General features: G+C 39.1%; 2 protein-coding genes across 13 annotated transcripts in view; one reads left to right on the top strand and one right to left on the bottom strand.

Moving 5' to 3' along the window:
- GART (phosphoribosylglycinamide formyltransferase, phosphoribosylglycinamide synthetase, phosphoribosylaminoimidazole synthetase) overlaps nt 1–18374 on the bottom strand; it is a 42707-nt gene extending 24333 nt beyond the window's left edge. The window contains exons 1-3 of one of the 2 annotated variants that reach the window (XM_044442390.1): nt 18182–18374; nt 4458–4606; nt 129–224 (exon numbers count right to left, since the gene is read on the bottom strand). In XM_044442390.1, the coding sequence (XP_044298325.1) occupies nt 129–224; nt 4458–4606; nt 18182–18267 (331 nt within the window). In that variant the 5' untranslated portion in view covers nt 18268–18374. Of the gene's footprint in view, nt 1–128; nt 225–4457; nt 4607–10423; nt 10497–18181 lie in introns of those variants that run through there. The other variant, XM_044442392.1, reaches the window with a different exon arrangement.
- Nucleotides 18375–18896: 522 nt separating this feature from the next.
- SON (SON DNA and RNA binding protein) overlaps nt 18897–24707 on the top strand; it is a 34252-nt gene continuing 28441 nt past the window's right edge. For all 11 annotated transcript variants that reach the window (XR_006415898.1, XR_006415899.1, XM_044442096.1 and 8 more), the window contains exons 1-2: nt 18897–19063; nt 22961–23127. Coding sequence is in view for 9 of the 11 variants with exons in the window: in XM_044442096.1 (XP_044298031.1) it covers nt 18984–19063; nt 22961–23127 (247 nt within the window). In the remaining 2 variants the exon portion in view is untranslated. The remainder of the gene's footprint in view (nt 19064–22960; nt 23128–24707) is intronic.

Raw genomic sequence — 24707 nt, 5'->3', positions numbered from 1 at the left:
AACTCTGGAGAGCAGCCAGCCCAGTTCTTTCCATGTTAGAGGTAAGGAGACAGGAGAGGGGGACTGCACCCTTAATACCTTAAACAGGAGACAGGAACTAATATTTTCATAATTTATTTTAGGCAAACCTGCAGCAAGAGGGACTTCTGGACCAACCACTACAAGTCCAATCTTTCGGTCTTTGCAGTATTTTGAAAGAGCAGCGTGATCACTCACTGAAATAACTAGCAGTAGAGAGAAAGAACAGGTTAGTTGTAATCAAAGGCAATATTTGTTTCTTACATTTGTTCCCTTTCCTTCCTCTATAAAGGTCAGAGAGGCACTTTAATCTCCAAATATCACACCGAAGTAGGCAAGGGTGAAGGCCAAATTTGATGTAATACCATTCACACAATTTAGCAATTACAGGAATGGCTTCTTTAAAAGGAAATGCTGGGTGCAAGGCTTATAGACGGAGATAAAATCGTTTGCCTCCATCTTGTCTACTACAGTACTGGTCTAAGTTGGGCTCCCTGAGTCTATTTGTGTTAGAAGAACTCTCCAGTCAAAGCAAACAGAAGGCACAGGGGTAAGATTTGGATCAGAACTGAAGAAGGAGCCTCCATTGCCACTTGCCAGGATCTAAATTGGGGGCCTCACACCTGAAGTTTACTTTCAAAAGCCATTTGCACAATTGCTAGTTAGTTTGGCCCTGAGAGATATTTGGAGTCCAAGGTCACACAGTCACATTTGCACGCTCTGGTAATTCACATATAATAGGAGAACATTTTTGTCATCTCATACTTGATAATTACAGGAGCTCCAGAATGGTGCAACCGAGGCATTTAAAACCTTGACTGATCTAGTTTGTGATGCCCTGGATGTAAAAGCAAAAGCTGCAAGTCACAACACACAGACATGTAACTTAACTGCAACTGAATGGTTATAGGTTACTGACTAGGATCCAGCAAGTTAATATTAAGCCATGGGACAACTTAAGTTCTGGCAACAGGGTAACTGCTAATGAATAAAGTTGGGAGGTTTGCACTACTTTTTGCAAAGGTATTCTATGGAAGAAAAACAGCAGTTTTAGTAAGAATCACACACACATACACAGAGCAACATTTGCTTATGAGCCGAATACATGATAGAAAAGCACAGAACAACATTACTCTCTGACCTTTGTCAAGAATAAATAATTCCAAAGTCTAAAGTATAGTGGGTCATGTGAGTCAGTTGGCTAAGAGAACCTCTTACCTCGTCATTCTCCATGATGAGAATTGGGCAGTTTCAAGGGGAGCTACCAAGGCAGAAACAGGCAGATGTGAAGCAATACCTTTTCATTGGCCTGGCTTTTTAAACACGAAGACTTTGTTCCTCCTATAATGTTATTCCTCATCAGGGTTCCATAACCCTCGTAACAGAGAAGTATGGGAACCAAAAGGGGCTGTGTGAGATTTCAGGATGGCATAAGGACTCACTGGGCCAGTCAGATAGTCTTAGTCCTCATAGGGTTGTGGTTGTGAGAATAAGATAGGAGGGGAATTACATAAGACACCCTGAATTCCTTGAAAGGAAAAAAGGTGGGATATAAATATAGTCAACAATAAATAACATTACGAAATACTGAGAAAACATTTATTTTAACCATATTTTACCACTTTGGCAATATTGGAAAAGCATTTGGAATAAGTTGCATTAAATTACTTTCTCTTTTGCCCCATTTAATAAAGAATCAGAGATTTCATTATTTCACAAAGTATTAATGAATTATTTCACATTTTGGGAATAGGTCTTGGTTAACAGTTTTAGGGGAAAATACAGAGGATATTAGGAAATGCCTCCTCAATCTAACTTTTTAACTTTCTTCCCATACAAGTCATCTTCTGTCTCTCCTGATTCAGTGATGAAGCATCACAGGTCATGGTCAAAAGGTATAGGAAGGCTTAGGGTCCAAAAAAGTTAGCCTGGTTTACCAGGCAACTGCGATTTGTGCTTGCCAATAGTGCCCCACCCTAAAGTCCTCTGAATGTGGAAGAAAAGGGAAGTTTTATCTCATTTAAATTCAGTGACTGGGTTCACACAACTGGGGAAGGGAAGAAGCCCCCACATACTAGTCATGTCCACCTCCTTTCTATAATCATTCATGGTGTGTACAGGTTGTTGTGTCCTCCAAATCCAGCAAGGTGGGTGGCTTGCGAAATATCCAACAACCCAAGGTTTGGTTTAGGGTTCTGGGGTGGTTTGGAAGCCCAGCTTGCTGGGTTCAGAGGACATGGCAACTCACAACTAGTATGGGTAGTTATAGAAAAGAAGCAGTGTGAGATGGGCATGGTTTCACTTTCCTTCCCATGGGAACCAAACATCTACAGAAAAGCTGATTTCTTATGTAACCCCAACCCCAGCATAATGGCAGTGCTTTGGTGAGAAGACCTATGTGCTGCAGGTGAAAAAGTAGAACCAAAGGTAAGGGCAGGAACAGACAAAGATCAGGTATTGACAAGGCATAGCAGAAGAGAGGAAAGGTGAAGTCAAACACCAGCATGGTGAAGCAAGGCCAGGAACAAGGCAAGGTCAGAAAGGACAAAGAACAGGAGCTGACAGAAGACAAGGCACTGTTGAAGGCAAGATGGCAAGCAGGATCAGAAGCATGACGTAGCCACCACTAAGATCCACATTGCTGTGGCCAAGGTGAACAGTGCAGGGAAGTCCCTTATAGAGCCTCCCAGCTGTACTGCATGATTATGCAGGCTCCAATCCTTGCAAGTACTTATAGGTACACTCTTGGTCCTACAGGCATTTGTAAGGTGAAATGTGCTGCTCACTCCCAGTGGGAGCTTTATAATGGTGTTTGATCAGCTACTGAAAACCATAGCTTGCCTGTTCAGATGAAATGGCAAACATGATTTGCCACAAACCAGGATCGGATTTGGTGTTACACCTGAACATACCTTGTTTGTCACACAGGAGACAACCATTTTGAACTCAAGTTGCAGTTCTCTGAACTATAACTCTTAAATCTGAATTATCTGATGAATGTGCACTTGCATGTTTCTGTTGGACAGATCACATCTTAAAGATGTGCATAATCTGAGGCTACAGAGAAACAGCTTATGAGCCTTTCTTTAGGATGTGTGGCATTGGCAATACTAAAAAATAGTGCCCATTTATCATAAGCTCTAAAACCTTATCAAATCAAAAGCTAAGGTTCTGTTTTTTATTCTTAGTATTTTAAGGAGTTTGTCTCCCCATATATGGATGATATTTCTGCTTCTTCACTGAGAATATCCATAGGAACTCTTAAAATATAAATGAAGATGCAGTTATCTTGACTGCAGCATGGACTTGTCATGTGAAAGAGAAGGTTATTTAAAGAGGAAACCAAATGTAATGTAATAAATAGCAGCAGCAAATATTTTAGTTTGATGCTATGGCCGGGACAGATCATATGATTGCCACGAGAATGCCCTGAATATCTCATTCTCTTAATGCAACCACAGTTAAATAGAGCATAATGATTCTTATGATTCAGAAAACATTTCTAAAATTGAGAAGAAATTTGGCAACAAGCTGAAATTAAAAATGACACTTCTATTGTGTACGTAAAGTTGCAGCTAAAAACTTTGGCCTATGAGATGAAGTGCCCCAATCCAGCAAAGGAGGTGTACATGTGGAAACAAGTTTCCACATCTGGATGTTCTTTTTGGAGATGCAGAAAGATGGGTCAACAATTTCATCCATCATGCTTGCAGTGGTAAGTATTTTGCTGCCCACCAGTGATGACAGCAGAATATAATGAGCCCCTGTGTTCCTCCAAACCTTGGAGCTAAGGAAGAGGATAGGAGATCATAGTCACAATTCTACTAGGCTTCCAAAGTGGAGTGCAGTGCAACTGCAGATATAAATACTATCTTCTCACCAGCTCCAAGTTTCAATGAAGTAGGGCTGGGTTTGTTGCTGTGCATCTCAGAATAGCATGGCTATCCTGGAACTGCAAAACAAAAAACAAGACCTAGCCTTCCTCTCCATCTTAGAGTGGGAAGGGATCATTGCTACAGCTTCGCTGGGCTCTAGAGAACCTTTGCAGTGCATCTATACAAATATTTTCTCCCCACCACCCCACAGGATAAGCTTAAACAGAAGCCTTTCTTTCCTTTTTCATGCTGAAATGCTCCCCCAAGGTTTAAACTGGAGAGGGAAGCAGGAGAATGTCCCTAACCTACATTTTGGAAGCACAGCACAAGGTCTGGAACAAAATCTGTTCTTAAGGACTGGTTATGCTCATTTCTGATTGCTCTGTTGTGCAAGCAGAGGGTCTTGCTTATGGGGCAGAATCAGCAGGGACACAACAGAATCAGTGGAGGTGCAATGCGCTATTGGATGCTGCCTATGAAATCCAACAATTTATCAGCAGAAATGGTTGAAACATTTCAACCCAGCTTAGTTAATCTCAGTTTAGTTCATAGTTTCATTATTACCTGAATTGGAAATTTTCCCATGTTTAGCTGTCCCGGCATTTCCTGGAGCTACCAGAACCTGCTGCACGTGAGGGGACTGTGCCAGTTTCCAAGCCAGAGCATGTTCTCTGCCTCCACTGCCTATCACAAGCACTTGGTCAGCCATTGGTCTGTGAAGAAGCAAGGCAGAGAAGAGATTGCACATTAACCTTTGTAACACTGCTAGTAGCTAAAAGTACCATATTGCTATATCACACTGGTATTGCAAAGAATATTGCTTTGTGTATTTCATGAGATAAATTTTTGTTTGGTTCCTCTCCTGTTAACTGATAGTGCCAGCATAAAGTAACAAAGCATAACTTTTATCTGTTTAACTTCCTTCACAGGCCTCTAGCAATTCATGTAGCAAATTTCATTCAAAATGTCAAGAAGAACAGGCTTCTTTAAAGCTGAGGTTCACACTTGGTAAAAAAACAAACAAGCCAAAAAAAAGTTGCAGCTGCAGTTAGCTGCATTTTGCAAAATTCTTTAGGTGACATTTTGTGCTTGCTCACACCCACCGAACGTAGCACAGGTGACATATGATAGTGACTCTAATTCCTACTATTATCAGTGAGCCTTGCTGTCTGTATGGCAGGATGCATAAAATAATTTCCTGCATCCCATATATAAACAGTTGTAGCACTGGTGATATACTACTTCAGTTGTTAACCTCCAGCAGAAGTAACAACAGAACCATCCACACTGGCAATTCATAGCAGCAGTAATTAAAGCTATTACTCAGGATTGGTACAAGATTGTCCATGCAATAAGCTACTGTCAGTGGTGATAAGACAACAGTACTATATACAAATTAATGTAACTGATGTTGCACCACCTCTTTTGGTGTGGTGATTAGAGTGCTGGACTGGGGACCTGGGAAATCTGAGTTCTAGTCCTCGCTTGGCTATGAAGCTTATTGGGTGACTTTGGGCCAGTCATAAACTCTTAAGCTAATGTCTCAAAGGTGTTGTGAGGATAAGATGGAGCTCCTTGTGAAGCCTCCTTGGGTTCTTTACAAGAAGAAAAGAGGCAGGATATAAAAGTAACACAGTGTAATGGAATGTAATAATAATAATAATGGTAAGAAATGGGACTCCACAACTAGCACATCTGTTGATCACAAAGTTATTTCTACTAATGCAAGGATCCAAGAAACATTATCACCAATTCTGCTCTCTCTGTGATAATTACACCTAAGTTCTGGAAATCCCACAGGTTCAATAGAACACATTCTCAGGCATGTGGGTGCATGAGTGTAGTCTAGTAATATGCCATATTCAAAACTAAGCCCCACTGAGTTCAATTTGGCTTATTTCCACCTAAGTGCCTATAGGAAGCACAGGGAATCTCTGTTCTATTGGCTGGATATGGTCCGCAGAAGCTCCCCATCTCGCTTGCTGGCTTTGTCCTCAAGCCTTGCCCCTTTTCTCTGGGCAGTTTTTGTGGCAATTCATCAGGCAATCCTAACTTTTTACCAAGAAATCACAGTCTTCTACATGTTATCATAAATGATGAGCTGGGAAAATCCCCTCTCTACCCCACAGCTGATCTGCATAAATAACAAGGACTGGGAAGGAGAGGGAGGGAGGGAGCGGAATGGTTTGTGTTTGTGAGAGGTGTATGAGAGAGAGGGGTGGCCACACCTACTGCTAGTATGTGCTCTCCCAGGAAATTTCCTGAGTGGCAATCTAGCCCTTGAGCCAAAAACATTTCTTATCATTGGTATATAGATGGCAGTCACCTATATACCCTGTAGTTTTCTATAATGTTGTTATAAAAGATAAAATGCAAGTAACATGCATATCATCACATATATGGCAAATCCTGTATGTGTTTCTATAAAACTAAGCCTCGTTAATTTCAGTGGGGTTAATTCCTGTTAAGCAAAATACAGCTGCAGGTTGCCAGCCTTAGGATAAGTTGAAAAAATGTATTCTAGACTCTGCAACCTAAAATGCCAATCATTGGAAAGAAGCAAGATAGAAATAATTCTTGCCAAAATATATATGGAGCAAAATTCATTAGAAATACTATCTGGATTCAAAATTGTGTAGAAAATGCTTCTTCCTGGACCATTTGGAATAAATAGTCTTATGGGAGTAGAATAACAAGCCTTCTAGCGAGAACAAAACAAACAATACTATATAGAAAGATGTGTTCAATGCAATTTTGGATTGAAGGAGGTATTTCTGAAAGAACAGACAAGTGAAGGAAAAATACTGTACTTGTCCTAGTGGAGGGGTACACTAAAGGTGATTTTCTTTTACATATTTCTTTTGTGTATCTTGTATTGTTTCCTTGTATTATTTTTGTATTAGTAAGCTTTTAAAAATAAAATTATTTTTTAAAAAGGAAAGACATGTACTCCAATTCAAGTAGTTACTGTTAATCAAAGTTTGGGCTATAAAGGGTATTATTTGAAACAAAGGTACCATTTCAGGCTTAGAGGAGGCCAAGAAATGTACAGTGCGATGCTATACATGTCTATGTAAAAGTAAGCCCCAGTGTGCTCATTGGGGCTTATTCTTGCTATCTGATGATACAACTGCAGCCCTTAACAGAGATACACAAAATTTACCATACAGTTCAAAAAGCTGCTCTTAGGTATGCTCTGCATTAAAGTACACAGTCAGCAATATATTTTAAAAGGATCTGTTGCAGTTGCTTTGCACATTTCACAGCAACTAGGAATATGGCTGCTTTTCTGAGGAATAATGACATACAGGTTCAAATAGCAGAAGGGGGGGGCAGTGGTGAAAAGAAAGGATTCTTTAATCCTTTGATCCAGCGTGGAACCTTTTATCTTAATAAATTTGGTCCCACTGCCTTTAAAAGGCAACAGAATAAATGTCAAGAGCTGAAAAGAACCATCGATTGCATCCAAGGTCAGCATTAATAAAAGTTTTAATTACTAAGTAGGGCGTCCATTAATGCAGGATGAAAGCTCTTGTAGATGCTTCTATAGATTCATATAGCAGGAGCAACCAACTGTAATTGTGAAACATACTTGTGTATTCAATAATCTATTCATTTTTATTGAACCATAACAGGAAAATAGTTTTATATGTATAATGCTACATTTAAAATAATTGCCAACACTAAAAATAATAGAACTGTTGTTTTGGTGTTTGTACGGGTTAAATATGCATATTGAAATCCACAAACACAAGAAAATTCATAGGCTGCCTTTGTAACGAGTTAAAATTTTTACTTAGACAAGCAGTCGATCTGTTGCAATCTTTGCAAATATGGCATTTACCCTTTCCTACCCCTGCAGCGTCATCCTTAAACAGGCTGGTCATTAACCCCAATTAGTCAATGTGTACTGTTCCTCCCAATGTTAGGTGTAGATAAAAGCATTTGGCAGGATTTGCTTATTTAGGCATACACTCCATTTGGAGAAGCCAAAGACTGGAACTCTGCTACAGAGTGGCATTACAGTTTGCATGAAAGCCCATCCATCAATAACAGCTTTTTTCTAAGCTCAACCAAGTTTCAGGTTTACTAAGTCTCACTTCAAGGCTTTCCAGCTTAACAGACCCTATCCTAATACTAACTGCTTTGCCAGGTCTAAAAGGGATTGGTTCAACTTCCTTGAAAATGTTACTCATTCAGACAAGAGCTTGGAAGACACAGTTTTCTATAATGGAAAGATGCAATGAAAACTGAAATACAGATGGAAAAAAACGAGAGTGACAGTCTTTTAGCTATGGTAGTGGTGAAGGAATAATTTAAGTTATACAGTAGAATTGGGCACAATTCAGGCTTGGTTAAGCAACACCTTTTTGTTTGTTTTTACTATAACCCGGAGATCTACCAGCTGGACTCTGCTACAAAAAACAAACACTTAGTATTAAAGGTTTCTGAGGCCAGAACTGAATGGAACACAGTTTTTGCACACACAATTCCACTCCAAGTTACACACAATCCCCCAGCATTCTTCATTTCAGCAGTACAATTTTAGGGAGGGCAGGGGAGCCATGTTGCTGCTATTATTTTTAAAAAAGGAGTATGAAATTATTGCCAGTCTCCCGAAAATAACAAATATACCAGCCAGACGATCTACCTATACCTCCAGCCTAGCCCTGTTTATAGCTTGTTTAAAGAAGTTCTTAAAATGTCTTTGCAAACGTACACAGTTAAAGGATTTAGGGGAAAACTGCTTTTCCTTCTTTTTTGTAAGAAATATGGGTTAGATTTAGACTTAGAGATCAGCAGAAATCAATTCGGCTTAAGTTATAACTAATTTAAGTCCAATTTATTATAATTGACCTACTCTAAGTATGTCTAAATCTGAATTCAAATCGATGGACAGGATCCTACACTGATAAGCCTGGATTTAATGGACATGATCATATACTTCCTCCTTGCTAGTGAATGGACAGCTTAGTGCAATAGGAACTAGAAGTTTTTGGAAAAGCTGGAAGCAACCAGCAGTGCCTTGTTTCCAAGATGGGGTAGGGCAGTGGAGCTCACAAAAGAGAGCTTTGCTGATTTTCGTGATCTGAAAATGAACATTGCTCCTCATTTCTATGCTTACTTTAGGAACTACTAGTTCCTGTTGCACTAGTGCTCCATTTTATTAGTGCAAAAGAACAGATGAAGGTGCAGCATAGGACAATGAAAGCATAGGAGTGAAAGTACTGAGCAGTTACATTTTCTTTCTTTGTAAAGACAATTTGAGATGGAAAGAAACTTTTGACAACAAATAGAGAATGTTTGCCCTCCACACAATCGTAACTAACCCCACAGTGATTTTCTTTGTTTTAACTGGGGATCCCATTTGCTTAGCAAGCAGCATCCTGATACTTTAGGCTGTAATCCTGTGCACACTTGTGTGGAAATAAGTCTGATTGAACAAAAGTGGACTTATAAATAAACATGCGTAAGATTGGGCTGCTCATCTTACACTGGAAAAAGCAAGTGCCACAATTAGGGATCTGCTCAATTAACTCTAAATAGCCTGTGATATGCTTATCATTGTTAAATATGGTTTCTTTAAAAATCCCCTTATGATATCAATTAGCAATGAACAAAAGTGAACTGCTGCAAAAGGGAAACAAGAATGTAAGGTAGCAGCCCTATAATCTACAAACTGTTGCTTTCTGGATGCATTGGTCTATAACTCCCATCATCGTCAGCCAGTATGTCAGTGCTGTCCAGGGATGACAGGGGTTGTAACTCAACAGGTCAAGACAACAACAGGTTGGGAAAGATTTACCTAAAAGTTAAGTCCCGTTGAACTCAATAGGACATAATCTTATTATAGACATGTTTAAAATTATGTTGTACATTTTGCAAATCCTATGCATACCTACTGAACATTAAATACTATTCAACTTAATGGAATTTACTTCGAAGTCAACAAGAACAGCCTCAGGCTACACATATCACCTTGCAAAAAGCCCTTGTAGATATTTATAGAACCTGTTACACAGAAACTTGCATAAAATTCACACCAGCTACAGGTGTGAATTTGCACCAGATAGCACAATTTATTTGATATTTAAGGGAAGTAGGTGAAGAGGAAGAGAGTGACTGTTTAGAATTTTTTTAAATGCTGTAAGAAACCTGGTAGTATAGAGGGGAAGAGCAAACATTTTATAGGACAAATAATTCAAATGATTACTAATTATCTCTAACTACTACTAACTAATGCTCACAGTCAAGATATGAAAAGGCACTAAGAAACAACATGCATTTGTTCTTCAGTCCCGAATTTTTGAATTTGGTAGCAAATCAAACAGATTTCTAGTGAAACATACTTCCTGGTTTGCTGTAGCGCTGACCATGTACATTAACTGCATTTTTCTTCCAAGTTCATGGATTTAGTACCGTTAGACAAAATCAACTGTCTCACAAATGATGGATTGGTTTGAAGGTTTATGTGAGTTATTGCTATTGAACAGAAGTTAGAAGCTAAGAGCATGTCACAAATTACTTACTGTGATTTAGATTGTGGTAATCTGGACAGAGGGATGTTCCAACAGGCAGACCAAAAAAAAAAAAAAAAAGGAAAGAACCAGAGAACAGCCTCAAGCTATAAGCCTATCAAAAGCCCACTGACGAAAATCTACAAGAAGCCAATGAAGAAGGGAGCTTTGTTGAGCATAGAAAAAAGGGTGGTTACAAATGGCTATTTATGCATATTTTCTAGGCTAGATAAGTCTTAGATGTCTTTGTATGGTAATCAAATTAAAAGTAACAGCACTGTTTTACATATTTGAAAATAACTCCATGCATCTAAGTAGATATTTATTTATTTATTTATTTACCCCCCCCCCCGATTTATATCCTGCCTTTTTCCTACAAAGGGCTCAAGGCAGCTTACATCTCCTCCTCCATCTTATCCCCACAACAACAACCCTGTGAGGTAGGTTGGGCTGAGAGTCTGTGACTGGCCCAAAGTCACCCAGTTGGCTCCATTGCAGTGGGGGCTAGAACCCAGATCCTCTGAGTCCCAGTCCCATGCTCTTAACCACTACACCACACTGTGTAGTGCTTATGCCTCTCAATTCTACTCAGAAAACAATTTTAAAAACCAAAAGAACTTTCAAAAGTAGTGTTGAACACATCGTGAAGATCTGTTGCTCAGAGAAACAAGGTGGGAGCCCTTACTAGGCATGCCCAGAGGCTTTAGCTACACCTTAAGTAGGATCCTGGCCACATTTTATTAGGCAACTGTACTGGACAATACTTAGGTATGGAGCGTGTCACACCAAACCTGATGCTTATCATCAATAAAACTTCCCTCCTACATAAAATTAAATGGGTGGCTTGGTGATGCAGAACCAGATCTATTGAACCCTGGGACCTCTGGTAATGGAATACTTTCTGGTGTCTAAATTTCTTCTACCCTGTTCTAAAGGTGCCAGCATTGTACAATGTACTGCAAATGAATCAATACATTCTGTATACCTTTAGTTCAACAATTATCCCTATGAATTTTCTGCCATTTGCTTCTAAGAATAAAACAGAAATAGAGAGGGCTCTTTTGTCTTCTTTCTTAATTCCAAAAATATTTTAAATATCTGAGCATTGTTGTGGCACAATATAAAAAACTGACTTGGCATTATGCATTGCTTTGGAAAGGGGAACATGAAAGAACTGTCATCAACATTCTTAGTACTTTTTGGCTGAAGACAAAGTCTTTGCAACCATCTAGCATACGAGCAGGCAGAAGAGAGATCAGAATCCACTGGCAGACCTTTGAGTGATTTGCAGCAGGTTGGCAAGGATTTCTCACTCCAAATTATTTAACAATAATACCAACAAAATAACTGCTGCAAAATAACAATAATACCAACAAATACCAATAATACCAACAAAATAATTTCCTAGTCTAAGAGCATAATCCTATCACAATGCCCACAAGCTCTGAAACTCAGAGGCTTACTGGCATTCTGTGAAGAGTGGGAGGAACTGCTGAGGGCATTTCTTTCTCTTCCTGCTCTACAGGAGGGGGAGGAAAAGAGACTGAAGCAGCTTCGGGATAGCTCATACCCTAGCCTTTCCAACCTCCTACCCTCCCTGACCACTGAACCACCCATTTTATCCCTTTACTTTCCCAAAATGGAAGTGCACCTCGTGTGTTTCATTCCCTACTGGCTGTGAGGGGCAACAGAGTACAGATTTCCACCTTTGAGGCTGAAGCACTAACTCTGAGATTGGCATACTCTGACCTCAAATTTGGGAAACCCAAATATCCTATGGCTATCAGACAATGTCTAGGGGCCATAGGATTGCTCCTTAAGTTGTTTTACTAAAATTAAGAAACCTAGCAAAGGGAAGTAACCAGGGGTATATTTTTGTGTATCTATGCATTCTCAAACATCTCCAGTTGGTGGACCTTGGGGTTTTAGAAAGAACAACAATAAAGTAGATCCTGCAAGCCTGAAGTCCACCCACTGCCCTTGAGTCTAGAAGATAGGCTGTAACAATCCAAGAATGGTTTTTGCCCCAAATAAAATGGACCAGTAGGCCAGTCTACCCAATTTGAGACATAGAAAAACTATTACAGGTGCAGAAAAAGACACAAAACACTACCAGGAACATATGGGAAGGGTGTGGAGGAATGGTGAACAGAACCTTACCACTTTCAGTATAGAGCTTGAGCTAGGACCACAAAATTGCCTGCTGCAGCTGACATAGAATATACAGGGTGTCCCAAAAAGATTGACATTTTGTAGTCTAATAACATAGCCAATTCTCGCTCAAATGATCTCAAATTTTAACAAAATGTGTAAAAACTAACTAATGTTAGTTACACAATGTTACTCAAGACATGATACAGCGGGTTTGGCAGGAGGTGGACTACCGACTTGACATGTGTCATGTCACAGGCGGTGCGCATATTGAACATTTGTGAAGCTTCGTGAAACCGGTTGTAAAATTTACATCCCTTTGAATCTCTTGTTCAAATTTTGATAAATAATTTTATTTATTTATTTAAAATATTTATATGCCGTCCTTTCATGAAAGCCTCAGGACGGCTTACATAAATGAAATAACATAAAATATAACATAAATAAATTACTGACCCACACTGGTTGCAGTTAAAAACATATAGGAAACAATATTAAAACTTATTAAAATATTGCTGAAATAAAAAGGTCCTAACCTGGCGCCAAAAAACAAATAATGACGGTGCCAGGCGGACCTCTCTGGGGACCATATTCCAAAGGTGGGGTGCCACTGCAGAGAAAGCGCTCCTCCGGGTACTTTGCCTCCTAATATCTTTCACGGGGGGTTCCCAGAGGAGGGCCTCTGCTGCCAATCTCAGGGGGTGGGAGGGTAAATATGGAAGAAGACATTCCTTTAGGTATCCAGGTCCCAAGCCATTAAGGGCTTTACAGGTAATAACAAGCACCTTGAATTGAGCCCGGACTTCAATGGGAAGCCAGTGAAGCTGATAGAGGACTGGGGTTATATGAGAGTAACACCCAGTTCCCATCAATAAATCTATTATTGTTCAACATGAAGCCTATTTAATTTTGTTTGCCTAGGACATGTAGTTACTTAGATATTCACATTTCAAATAATGTCAATTTTTTTGGGACATCCTGTACTTTGGACAGCACCTCACTCTAATTCCCTGGTTACTGAAGACAAAAAGGAATTATGTCTGACTGAACAGAGGACAAGACCACTGAAGTGATCATGCAATGCACTCAGCCAGTCCAGAAGTAATGGGATATGGAGGATTCTACTCTTCCCTTTGATCTCGAAACAAAAAGCTTTCTAGATCGCCAACATTTGTTGTCAACAAACTGCAATACCATTTTTCATCCTGAGATAAATAATAATGGAAACAATTGAGTATATTGTACTCCTACCTTCAAATGCAAATTATCTTTGTATTACTAGAGGTATTAAGCAGTTTGATCATCTGTGTAGAAGTGCTGTTAAATTGCAATATGTGGACGTGATGCCATATTTATGTCCCTGAACATCACAGTATAAATGGCTTAGCAACAGGGATTTTCTAGAAGAGTTTGAATTGTTCTTTCCTTTAGGACACAATCCTATGCACATTTTGACAGAAAAGAAGTCCTATAATTCCCAGCAACTCTGTAGCCAGATATTCTGGCTGGGGCATGCTGGGAGCTAAAAGACTGTTTTTCTGTAGAAAAATGCATGGGATCACATCCTTAATTGAACCTTTTAGTCCTTTTGATACAATGGACTGAAAGACTATTTTAATAACCATACCTAGCTATCATTATTTGCACTCAGCATGGCTTCTGGAACCATCCCATATACCTTCCATATAGCCTGAAGTGCCTGGAGTCTGGATGGGTGACTTGGGTGAATGAGATTCTATGGTTATTGTTGTAAACCGCCCAGAGAGCTTTTTCTGTGGGTGGTACAGAAATGTTAATAACAACCAGAAATAGACACATCAGAGTAATTCCTAGCCATCTTCCCTATCATGGCATACAACAGCCTATCTTCTGCCTTTTAGCAAGGAATGGCTAGAAATAATATAAATGGCAACAACTCTAGAGTATTGACCAACATCCACAGAATTATACTTCGGAATTAATCTAAAACTTTATATTTATTTCATTCTATCAACTGACAGGACTGCAGAAGATTTTTATGGAAAATTAAGATAATTCCAAATATAAAATTTCCCCATATTTTACAATTTATGGGTTTCATTGAATGTCCATGAGAAACATATATAATCTCAGTTGACTATATACCATATACCAGAAATAAGATTTGTAGGATATGGTACGTATTTAAAGTGCTAATTAAAGTTTAATATAACATTTATGTTGCAGTTTACAATACACAGCAATTATTAGATTGTATCTGATGTTAACCTAATTTAAGTACAATTTATTTCCAGAGATCAGCTCTAAAAAGGATTAATACTACATACCACTCAGTCATCTTCCCAAGTTTTTTTTTAAAGATAAACTCTAGTTTTAAAAGCATGGAAATCGATACTAGTTTAAAAATAGAGGAAACTACTTCCATGCACATTTTGATTTCTTTAGGTTCAGTTCAGCGTTGCTGCAAGTCATCTTCTTGACTGGTTAGCACCTAAACTACTGATGAGAAGCACAACTATTATTTGCTATCCCAACTGTGGCTCTTCTACGTCTTTCAAAACCTTGAAAACTTCAGAAAAGCAGCAAGGAAGAATCTACAAATTATTACCACGTGGTTATGAAAGCCTGAACAATAAAGTCCCCCCTTTCTGCTATGTATTTAAAAACGCACACATCATAATCACACTCTATACGACATTCCTTTTCCCCTAGAGAGAAAGCAAATACTTACTTCAGGGCAGGCAACTTTTAAGAGAAAAATGGGCATGCCGTTCGGGGGAGCTAATAAAAACGACAACTCCCAGAATGCTGCAGTTTTTCAACATTTTTTAACCATTTGTAAGGAAGAAGGGAGGCTTTAGTAACAAGGGAGGGGTTTAATCTAATAATGAAGACTGAAAGTTGACAGTTACATAGAGTTGAAGATGCGAAGAGCTTTTTAAATATAAACCATGCGAACTTGGGGTTTTCAAGAGGATTTGCATAGACAATTCTTTGCATTATACTAATCTTTAAATGAAACTGTAATCAATACATAGGATATGTCGTCCAGGGAAGTTATTTTAAGGTTTTAGTTTACAGATGAAATATACTTTGCATTATAACAGAAAATAGTTCAGTGAGAAGTCACATTAAATTGTCTTATGCCAGCTTGAAATATAATACATGAAATCCTACCCACATTTATCTAAGACTACGTCTAGTGCTCGATCTGGAGAAGAAGCCCATCACCAAGTTAGTCAAGAAATCTTCTACCTTATCTGCTCTTGATGTATGGAAGTGAACTTGGTAGAATTTCCAGTAACATGCATAGGACAGGGCATATTAAAAGCGAAGCTATTTTGAGAAACTTAACCCTTCCAATACTTTGATATTAAGAGTGAATATTGGCCTCAAAGGGTAAGGAACACCTAGGACACATAATTAAACATACCATTTCTGTCTAAAAGAAATGACCATGTAAACAGTTCAGATACAGTATTATTGTCAGTTTCAACTTTGATTCTAAGTCCCTGATAAGAAAATTAGAAGAAATTATTTCATCTAATATATTCCAGAATGCTAAAACCCAGATCCTAACTAAGCATGCTTGTTTTCAATAGGCATGGTTACTTAGAAACAATTTCTGCTAAACTCAGTGAGGTTGACCCTTTCATAAATATGCTTAGGATTGCATTGTATGTCAAAGCTGTAGACTATACATGTTTAATCAGAAATAAATATTGATGTGGCTTACAAATCCATGCACAGAATTACACAGAATTTTCTTCTATGGAAAAATGCATACACTACTCTGCAGATAAGTTTTTGAATTATACAGGAAACTTCCACATACTGAGTCTTCCCATGTCAGAGTCTTAGAATTTCAGTTGCAAGGAGTGTTTGCTTGGATTCACAGGGAGATGTATTTCATTAAGAGCATCAGCAGATTTATTGGATTGAGCCCTCAGGTACCCTTTGCAGAGACAAACCTTACTAACAGCAGTACCAAGGAGAGGTTGAAATCAGCTACAAGCTTCCAGAACATACAGAGTGTTTCATAGGTTTTGAATCACCTGACAGGGCAGGTGATGATGAAATAAGTCAACACAGTCAGGGAACACAGTCAAAAGAATATACTGTAGAGGGGACCATAGTGTTGATTACAAGATTCAACAAATTAGGAAGGCAAGGATTTAGCTATGAGTTTGATCATGCAAATTAGGGTGATTACAATGCTGCTTAAAGAAAACTTCTCTGGCCTGTTGGTGAAAAGGAATAGAGAAGGATTAACTTTCCTTGGCTAGCTAAGAGTTCCAACCTCTAAAGTAACAGCAGTGCTAAACAGTAACCTGGCTTGGAATTTTACTTTGAGAAAGGGGCACATATTTGATTTTATAACACAAAGGCACATATAAGCAACCATTTTCTACCAGAATTTATCTGAATTTTGCCAACACTCACCTACCTCAGTATTGCTGCCTTTAGCTTTTAGCTTTCTTCCTTTAGATTTTTCCCTTAGAGGCAACTGATAAATATCATAATAAATAATTGAAAACCAACAGCCAATCCATATGGACAGAGGTAGTTTTGCTACAGTTATTCATGCTCTGGTAACCTCTTGCTCAGATTATCATTATGCATTGCATGTGAGGCTGTTTTTGAAAATGATTCATTTAGACCCAAAGTTGTTAACTGAGACTGGATGTCCTGAACATGTTACACTAGTGCTTTGTGGATTCATCTGTTTTTGTGTCCTATTCAAAGCATTCTTTTTAAAGCTGCAACTACTTTTGGACCAGATTATCTGATGAACTGCATTGTCCCATTTTTAGTCTATTCAGGCCCTGAATTCATCATCACAGCCCTTTCAGTGCACTAAGATCCAGTAAGTGGCTACAAGGAAGGAAAAGTTGTCAGTGATAGTACTGAGTTGGGGCAATGCCTTCTTCAGAGAGGGCATTCCACTATTGTCTAGTGCTTACACAGTTTCCCCACCTTGTAAAGGTCCCTTTTCTGACTTTTAAAGTTCAAAGATGTTGAAGGAGAGTAAAAGTAGCACCAACAGCCACTTCAGCTTATACCTTAAGGTTCCCTTCTCTGCTGATGCTACTGATTTACCTCTGGTATGCAGTTTGGGTATTGAAATGTATATTTGTTTTTATAATCTCTGTATACATCACCATGTACATCTCTCTGTATAGCATCATGGATATGGGGTAGCATAAAAATATGCTGAATTGCACACTGACTGGAACTTTTCTCAGCCAGACCTGGATAGCTAAGCTGGGGCGTGTACCTGGGACCTTCTGCATACAAAATATATGGAACTTTCACTGAAAACTGCCTTCTTTGTATACATTGCAAGCGTACATTTTATTAGTTTCAAATTCTTTGATACAGTAAATTATTCAGAAACTGGTTATTTGCAATATTCTGGTGAACACGCCTAAATTGATGCCTTTTGGGTTGTCTTGGGAACTCCCTTGATTTCTTCAGTTTGGATAACTCCTTTGAGCTCTCTAACAATTATGTAATTTGTTTTATGTTGTTACTATTATTTTCAGGTTGCCTTTAAGGTGGCACAATTTACTAATACAGCACAGTGTAGGAAATGCTGTGGATTCATTTGAATGCAAGGCTGGTCTCATGCAGACTTACTGGCGATTCGGGCCTTGGTAAGCCGCCCGTCGTGCCCGTTTTCTATAAACATTTCGGATCCTGCTTACAATGTTTTTATTAAACATCTATAGGTTTCACTCGCTCCGTCGCTCTTTTCGTTATAGCGCCACCAAAACTGTGTCAGGGCGAGTTCCTGCTGCCGCCGCCTCGGCAGCCTTTGTCCACTCGACCTAGTGAGCATTCACATCGCCTTGGACTGCGGCATTCACAACATGGCCGCCGCTATGGCCGTTCGAGACCGCGGAATAACTACCGCCATATGCTCCGGGCCGGCTTTCTTGCGTTAGGACCGTAGCTAGCGTTACATGTGCAGTGTTGTGTGCGAGCAGGCATGCAAGTTTTCCACTCCGTGGTAGCACACGAGACATCGACATGCTTATTAAAATACGGCTTTTTTTCTAGCCACGGAAATAATCCTTTCCAACTTCCGTGCAACCCCACTTCAGACGTTCCATTGCCCTTGAAAGCCTAGAGCAACGGCTCAGCATAAATGAGGAGTGGGGGAGGGAATGATTCGCCACCGCTAGTCACGTCTCCTCCCGCTCTCGTAGTCTAGCAAGCCGCTGCTCTATGGCTAAAGCCAATACCAGAACGTTCGCTCACAAGCCAGCTCAGTGCCCACCCCTTAACGAAACAAGCAATCAGAGACCGGAGAGGATAAAGGAAGTGGGGAAAGCGAGGGAGGGGCGTTCGATCGTGTCTCCTTCCGGTGTTGCATTGTAGGGCGCAGGCGGATCTGCGTCTCGGGGAGAGTAAGAGGTTCGTGCTGCGCGAGGCTGTCATGGCGACTAACATCGAACAGATTTTTCGGTCTTTTGTCGTTAGCAAGTTCCGGGAGATCCAGGAGCAGCAATTCGGCGGGTAAGTGGGGCAGGAGTAAGCTGCTGACGCGCGGGGGGGGGGGCGGGCGGGATCCTGGTGGCGGTCCGCGGCTTAACGGGCGAAGCGGATGGAGTGGGGGAGGGGCTGGCGGAGAGACCGGAAGGAATGTTGGGGGAGCGAAAGGGGGTGACAACGGTGTGGGGACGGGGCTGAGGGGAAATGTGGATGGTGGGCCACGCGCTTGTTCAGGAACGGACAGTGGAAAGGACGGAGCGGGAGAAAATGGGGTGCCGATGGGGAAGATAACGAGGAAGATCTTACCGAGGGGGGGTGGGGAGCCTGGTGCGGCTGGCTAACCCGCGTGTAGCCTAGCTTTAAATCGGTCGTTGGCCTAGCGTGAAGGTTTTGGATACGATATTGTTTAAAGTTTTCTGGAAGTTGAGGAACTGTAGATGCTTCCAGAATGTTAAGAGTTTAGGAACGGATTGCGAGCCTAAATAGTTAGCTAGAGAATTATTAAAATAAACGAAGTGTATATTATTACCTGTTGTTTCAGAGAGCCAGTCTTGGGCATGGTGAACATCGAGGAAAGTTCTTTTCCTCCAGTTGTTCTTGCCAGTCAACGCAAGATAAACGGAGACTAATTGAGTGGAAGTAGGCTGATAAGCCACCTTAAGTATGCTTACAAAGAAGGTTTTATAACATAGTAAACAGCCAAACTGAGCACAGCTTGGGTTGCTTTAGAAAAAAAATACATAATTGTGCCATGAAAGTCAAGTATTGTGTTTTTTTGCTGATCTGTAATATCTCATTATTAAAACTTATTTTTTAAAAATGTGGATGAATGTTAACTTGTTTACGAATGTTTGTTCATAATTAGCCTTAGCCTTAGATGTCTTGAAATATATGGTGTTAGAGCTGACAGTTATAGATAATTGTGGTTCTAGTGACCTGTGTCTCTGCTGGCAGAATTGATTGCCACTTTCCTCTGTAGCCTCTGGAGCAGTCTTGGAGAGTGGGAGTGCATGGAGAAGGAAAGCCAAGGAAGTCTTATTGAATGAGTAGAGGTTTATTCACATAATGTTGGATGGATTCCTTAGGATTAAGCAGTAGTGTTTTCACTTGGATGACATTTTACATTTTCTATTTTCTTGGCGTTTTAAAAATATAAAGGACTTCTTGAAGACAAAATAAGGTGCTGTAATGGCCATATAAGACTTGAAGTCATGAAAAGTTATTTTTGTTCACCATACTGCTTGTTCAGTCTGCTTGGAATTAGTGCAAAAGTTATTTTTTAAAATGCATTAATGTCACATATGAAGTAAGCTTGTCAAGACAAAAAATAGGGAACATTTGTTGACAGACTCTGGTAACTGTAAAAAGCATCAAATTCAATGCTAAGCACTGACTACAGAAGCCGTGAATAAAATATTTCAGAGTTAAAAACATGTGTAAATTATATCAAAACAAATGCTTTTAATATGAAGGGGTTTTGGGAAAGGGGGATGTAAGTAACAAAGTATACTACATACTTGTAATTATAAATCTGAGTTTTTATTAACTATATTTGTATATTCTAATTTGAAACAAGTCTGAGAGCAGTGCTGGAGCAACCATACAAGAAAAGGCCAATGAAAGACCAACATATTAAAAGACCATTAAGACCATTCAGTGGGAATGCCTACATCCTGGTGATGTCAGGCTCCTCCTTTTTCTTTTCTCTCCCAGAATGCCCCTTATATCTTCTTTGTGGCATGCTTACAACCTCAGATAAGCACCTAGACACTTCTTTCCACACTAGTTGAAACTGCAGAGTGGGATGTAAGTACAGAACTGTGGATCTTAGATTGGAGCTCTTTTCCAGCCCTATCCCAAAATTTGAAAACTCTAGTCACTGTCTAGAGGGCCATAGAGTTGCTCTGCCCATGTATGAAAATGTCAAAAACGAAAAATAACTTTCATGTTCCTCAGTATGCTGATGGTATGGTACAGTATTCTTCAATATCATGTAGTTAAGTGCCTCAATACAATATTCTGAAGTTTCTCCAAGTGCCAAGTAGGATGTCTGCCAGTGGTATCGATATTCACATGTATCCAGAAATCAATATAATAAACAGAAGATATTTTCATGAAGTATTAGGGCCATATCAAATCACCACACTGCACCTGTGAAGTGTATTTCAGTAAGAATTAAAGATTTATCTGAGTGTTAAAGCAAAAATTAATTGCAAATGACTACAATGATTTAAAATAGTATTGACTGCAGTTACAGTTAATTCCAGAGGGAAGAGCAATTACTCAGTTGAAAGCAACTATTATAAAATTAGAATATGAAGCAAAGGCATTAACACATATACGAAAGGAAATAAAGTCCAAAATTTTGCAAATACAAACCTAATAGGTTTTTAATTCTGAAAATAGGCTTATACAACTGGGCTGGCATTAACATTTCATATATCTCACATAAAGTAGCATAACCTCAATGCATTATTTAGACTGGGGTACAGAGGAGATGATAATATAGGAGGCATATATCCATAAAATTCCAAATATGGGATAGATTGACTCAATAAAGAAAGCCACAGCCTTGAATTACAATTGCTGAGGAAGGGCTGTCAAGGACAAAACATTTTGGAGGGCATTCATCCATAGGGTCACCCTAAGTCAGAGATGATGGCGCATAACAACCAGAAAGTTACTAGCAGGGATAAAAATATCAGCCCAGTTGCATCGATGCCATATCTTTTGCTTGAAAGCTAAAAAATAAAAGGTTATTCTCAACATGATGGTCAGCAGACCAGTGCTTGAAAGAGGCATCCAGCTTCCTATTCTTAACTGTGCTCTGCATTCTAGTTAGTAGCAACTTTGTTGTTTTACTTACCTGGATTAGCCCTGTACATACTGCATTTTATTAAACACTGGTATAATATGTCAATTTATGTCTTCCATCATTTGGATTATGGAAGAAAAGCAAACAAAAATACCATGGTCAAGATCTAATGTGTTCCAAGGGAAATTATTTATATTCACATCAAGTCGTTTTTTCCATACTCTCTCATATTTGAGTGCATTCTAGTTCTCATCTTAGTTTTGTTCTATTGTAAACAAAGTAGGAGCTTGGGACATAATGAGAAGTTGGATGTTATATTTTAAAAAGGTAGATTGTAATACATAATTCTGTTGTGGCATCTTGCTAAGTGGTATCCTATTGTGCTTGTATGCAATATACAAAACTAGTGTACAAATATCAACACTGGAATTATTCTTATTTCTGTATTTAAAATTATAGGCAAGAGAAAAGGAAGAATTCTTGAGTGGTATAATATAGCAGTCACATAAAGATATTGAATCTGATGCTAATTGAGATGGGGGGGAAAAGTGACAGTATCCAGTGGTGCTATTCTGTTGCAGGTGTAGGCCCCACAGCTTATGCTACAGGCCTTTTTCAGTTGTAAAAATCTAAAAAGACTTGGAAATACTAGTTTCTGGAGGTGGGCAGGTCAACAGAATTTACAGAAGAGGGGTTCCACTGACTTGTCCCAATCCTGACAAATGTTTTTTTTTCCCCATTTCAGCTTATTTTTAAAAGCAGAAAAGCCCTGTTGTGTGAACTGTAGGTCTTGTGAGAGCAATGGAGGCAAAGCTGCCCCATTGGATACTGTCCAGGTTTTCTATAGTGATTGCCTTGAGAATCAGCCTTATGGGATTATCAGATTGTTTCTGCTTGCCCATGATTCAGCAATGGAAATAACTGTATTTCTAGTGATGTTATTTGTATCATAATTTAAGATATGTAACTTCTTAATCATGGATCTTTGATATATTTATTTTCCAATTCTTAAATAGGTTTATTTTTAATTAAGCATCAGCATCATATTGAATTTTATTTTAAAAATTCATCTGAATTTGAGATTTTTGCATCTTTTTCTTGATTAGTGGAAAGGTGGGAGCTCAACACAATGGTGAAATAAATTCATCTGAGCAAGTAAACCCTTCAGATGATACCATTGCATCTATTGGGAATCTTCAGAATGATCCACTGGTACAGAAGATAGAACAAGTATTATCAGAAGTGTTGGGTGCAGAATCACAATACAGATCAGGTAAATATTGTAAGCTTTGTATTCAATTTCCTTTACCCATGCATTCTCAATTTGCACACAGGTTTTTCAAAGTTTGATTGCTATGCAAAAAATGGGTTGTTTAAAATGCATCTAACAGCTGCATAGCCAATGGATTGTCATGGTGGCAAATCATGTGTGGCAGGCACATTCACAGCTGAACACTAACCAACCTCAGCCTGGTTACCCTTCTGGTATTTTGGCCTGTAACTCACTTATAGTCAGCATAGCTATAGTCAGGAAATTGTAGCACTCCTAACCATAACATCTGTAGGGTACCAAGTTAGGGAGTAGACCGAATTGAATTTACTGGATCTTATTTCTGAGCAAGTAGATTTAGGATTGGACTAGAACAATGAAATCAATGTACAAATTTTGAAATTTTATATATTCATTATTCCATTTCCTTGATTATTGTAAAAAAGATTCAGGAATCTGGTTCACATAGTTAAACTGGGCAAAACAAGGCTGCACAGCAGCATCCAAATATGTTGCCTCTTGTCTGCCTTTCACTCCTGGTTTGCATTGGAATTCATAAACAACCCAGGAGTTCCCATTCCTGAATTTTTAAAGTGATGTGAGAGCCCAAAACTATGTTTAAAAAATAAACTAACCAAAGTTTTAATTCATCATGTTGTTGGGATAAAGCTCTGTGTTTATCCTGAAGCATCCCAGACTTCTGGGCTTGTAAGTTGTATCTAATAAGCAAGTAAACCCTTCAGATACACTAACTACATTCCCATTTCATCTGTTGGGAATCTTCAACAATTAAGATCCTTTTCACATCTTTGGGGAATCCCGTGTGCTGTTCCCCTTGTAATGGTGTCAGGGGAGTGGCATGCAAGGAAATCTCAGTTTTCACTCATCACAGGTCTGAAATAATGGTGGGAATTTTTATTCCCTCCTCTTTGGCCACCGCCGCCGCCTCCATCATATACATCCTAGCTATATTTCTCTTACAAAGCATCCAAAGAGGTATTTGAGATTCTTCTCTTTATTTTATCCTCATAATAATCCTGTGAGGTAGGATAGACCTAGATTCTGGCCCAAAATTATCTTGTGAACTTAATAGCTGAAAGGGGGAACTAGGGCCCAGATACCTGAGTACCAGTCCAACAGTCTAACCCCTATTCCACATTGGCTCTCAATTTCCTGAATGGGACTCATAGAAGTGGCACAGGTCTCCTTAGCTGGGTGGAGAGTTAATGTAGCCTATAGGTTCTTACCTTCTATACTAAATGAAAAATACTTCATTATCCAAAATGGTTTAAGGTTCTTGGGACCATTTTTCCAGTTTAATTTAGGGCCTTCACATCATTACATTTCAGGGTTTGGGAGTATTCCAGTGTGGTGTGAGTTATGGTGCCAAGGACAGCACTTATATGGTGGAATTGGTAGATACCGTTCTGGGGTAGAGAAACCTGGAATGGGCATTTTCTAGTTTCCAACATTAATACTGCATGAAGTTTTGTTTGCTTGATCCAAAATTGTATAGTTTTTTTAACTTTATAGATAAATGTCCAAGTAAAAAATAACAGAACACTGCTTTTTTTTTTAACTTT

The sequence above is a fragment of the Varanus komodoensis genome, unplaced genomic scaffold, assembly GCF_004798865.1.
Source record: "Varanus komodoensis strain SLA01 unplaced genomic scaffold, ASM479886v1 scaffold4, whole genome shotgun sequence".
NCBI lineage: Eukaryota > Metazoa > Chordata > Lepidosauria > Squamata > Varanidae > Varanus > Varanus komodoensis.
The sequence above is the reverse complement of the archived record's forward strand: the minus strand, read 5'-3'. Positions and strand labels throughout refer to the sequence as shown.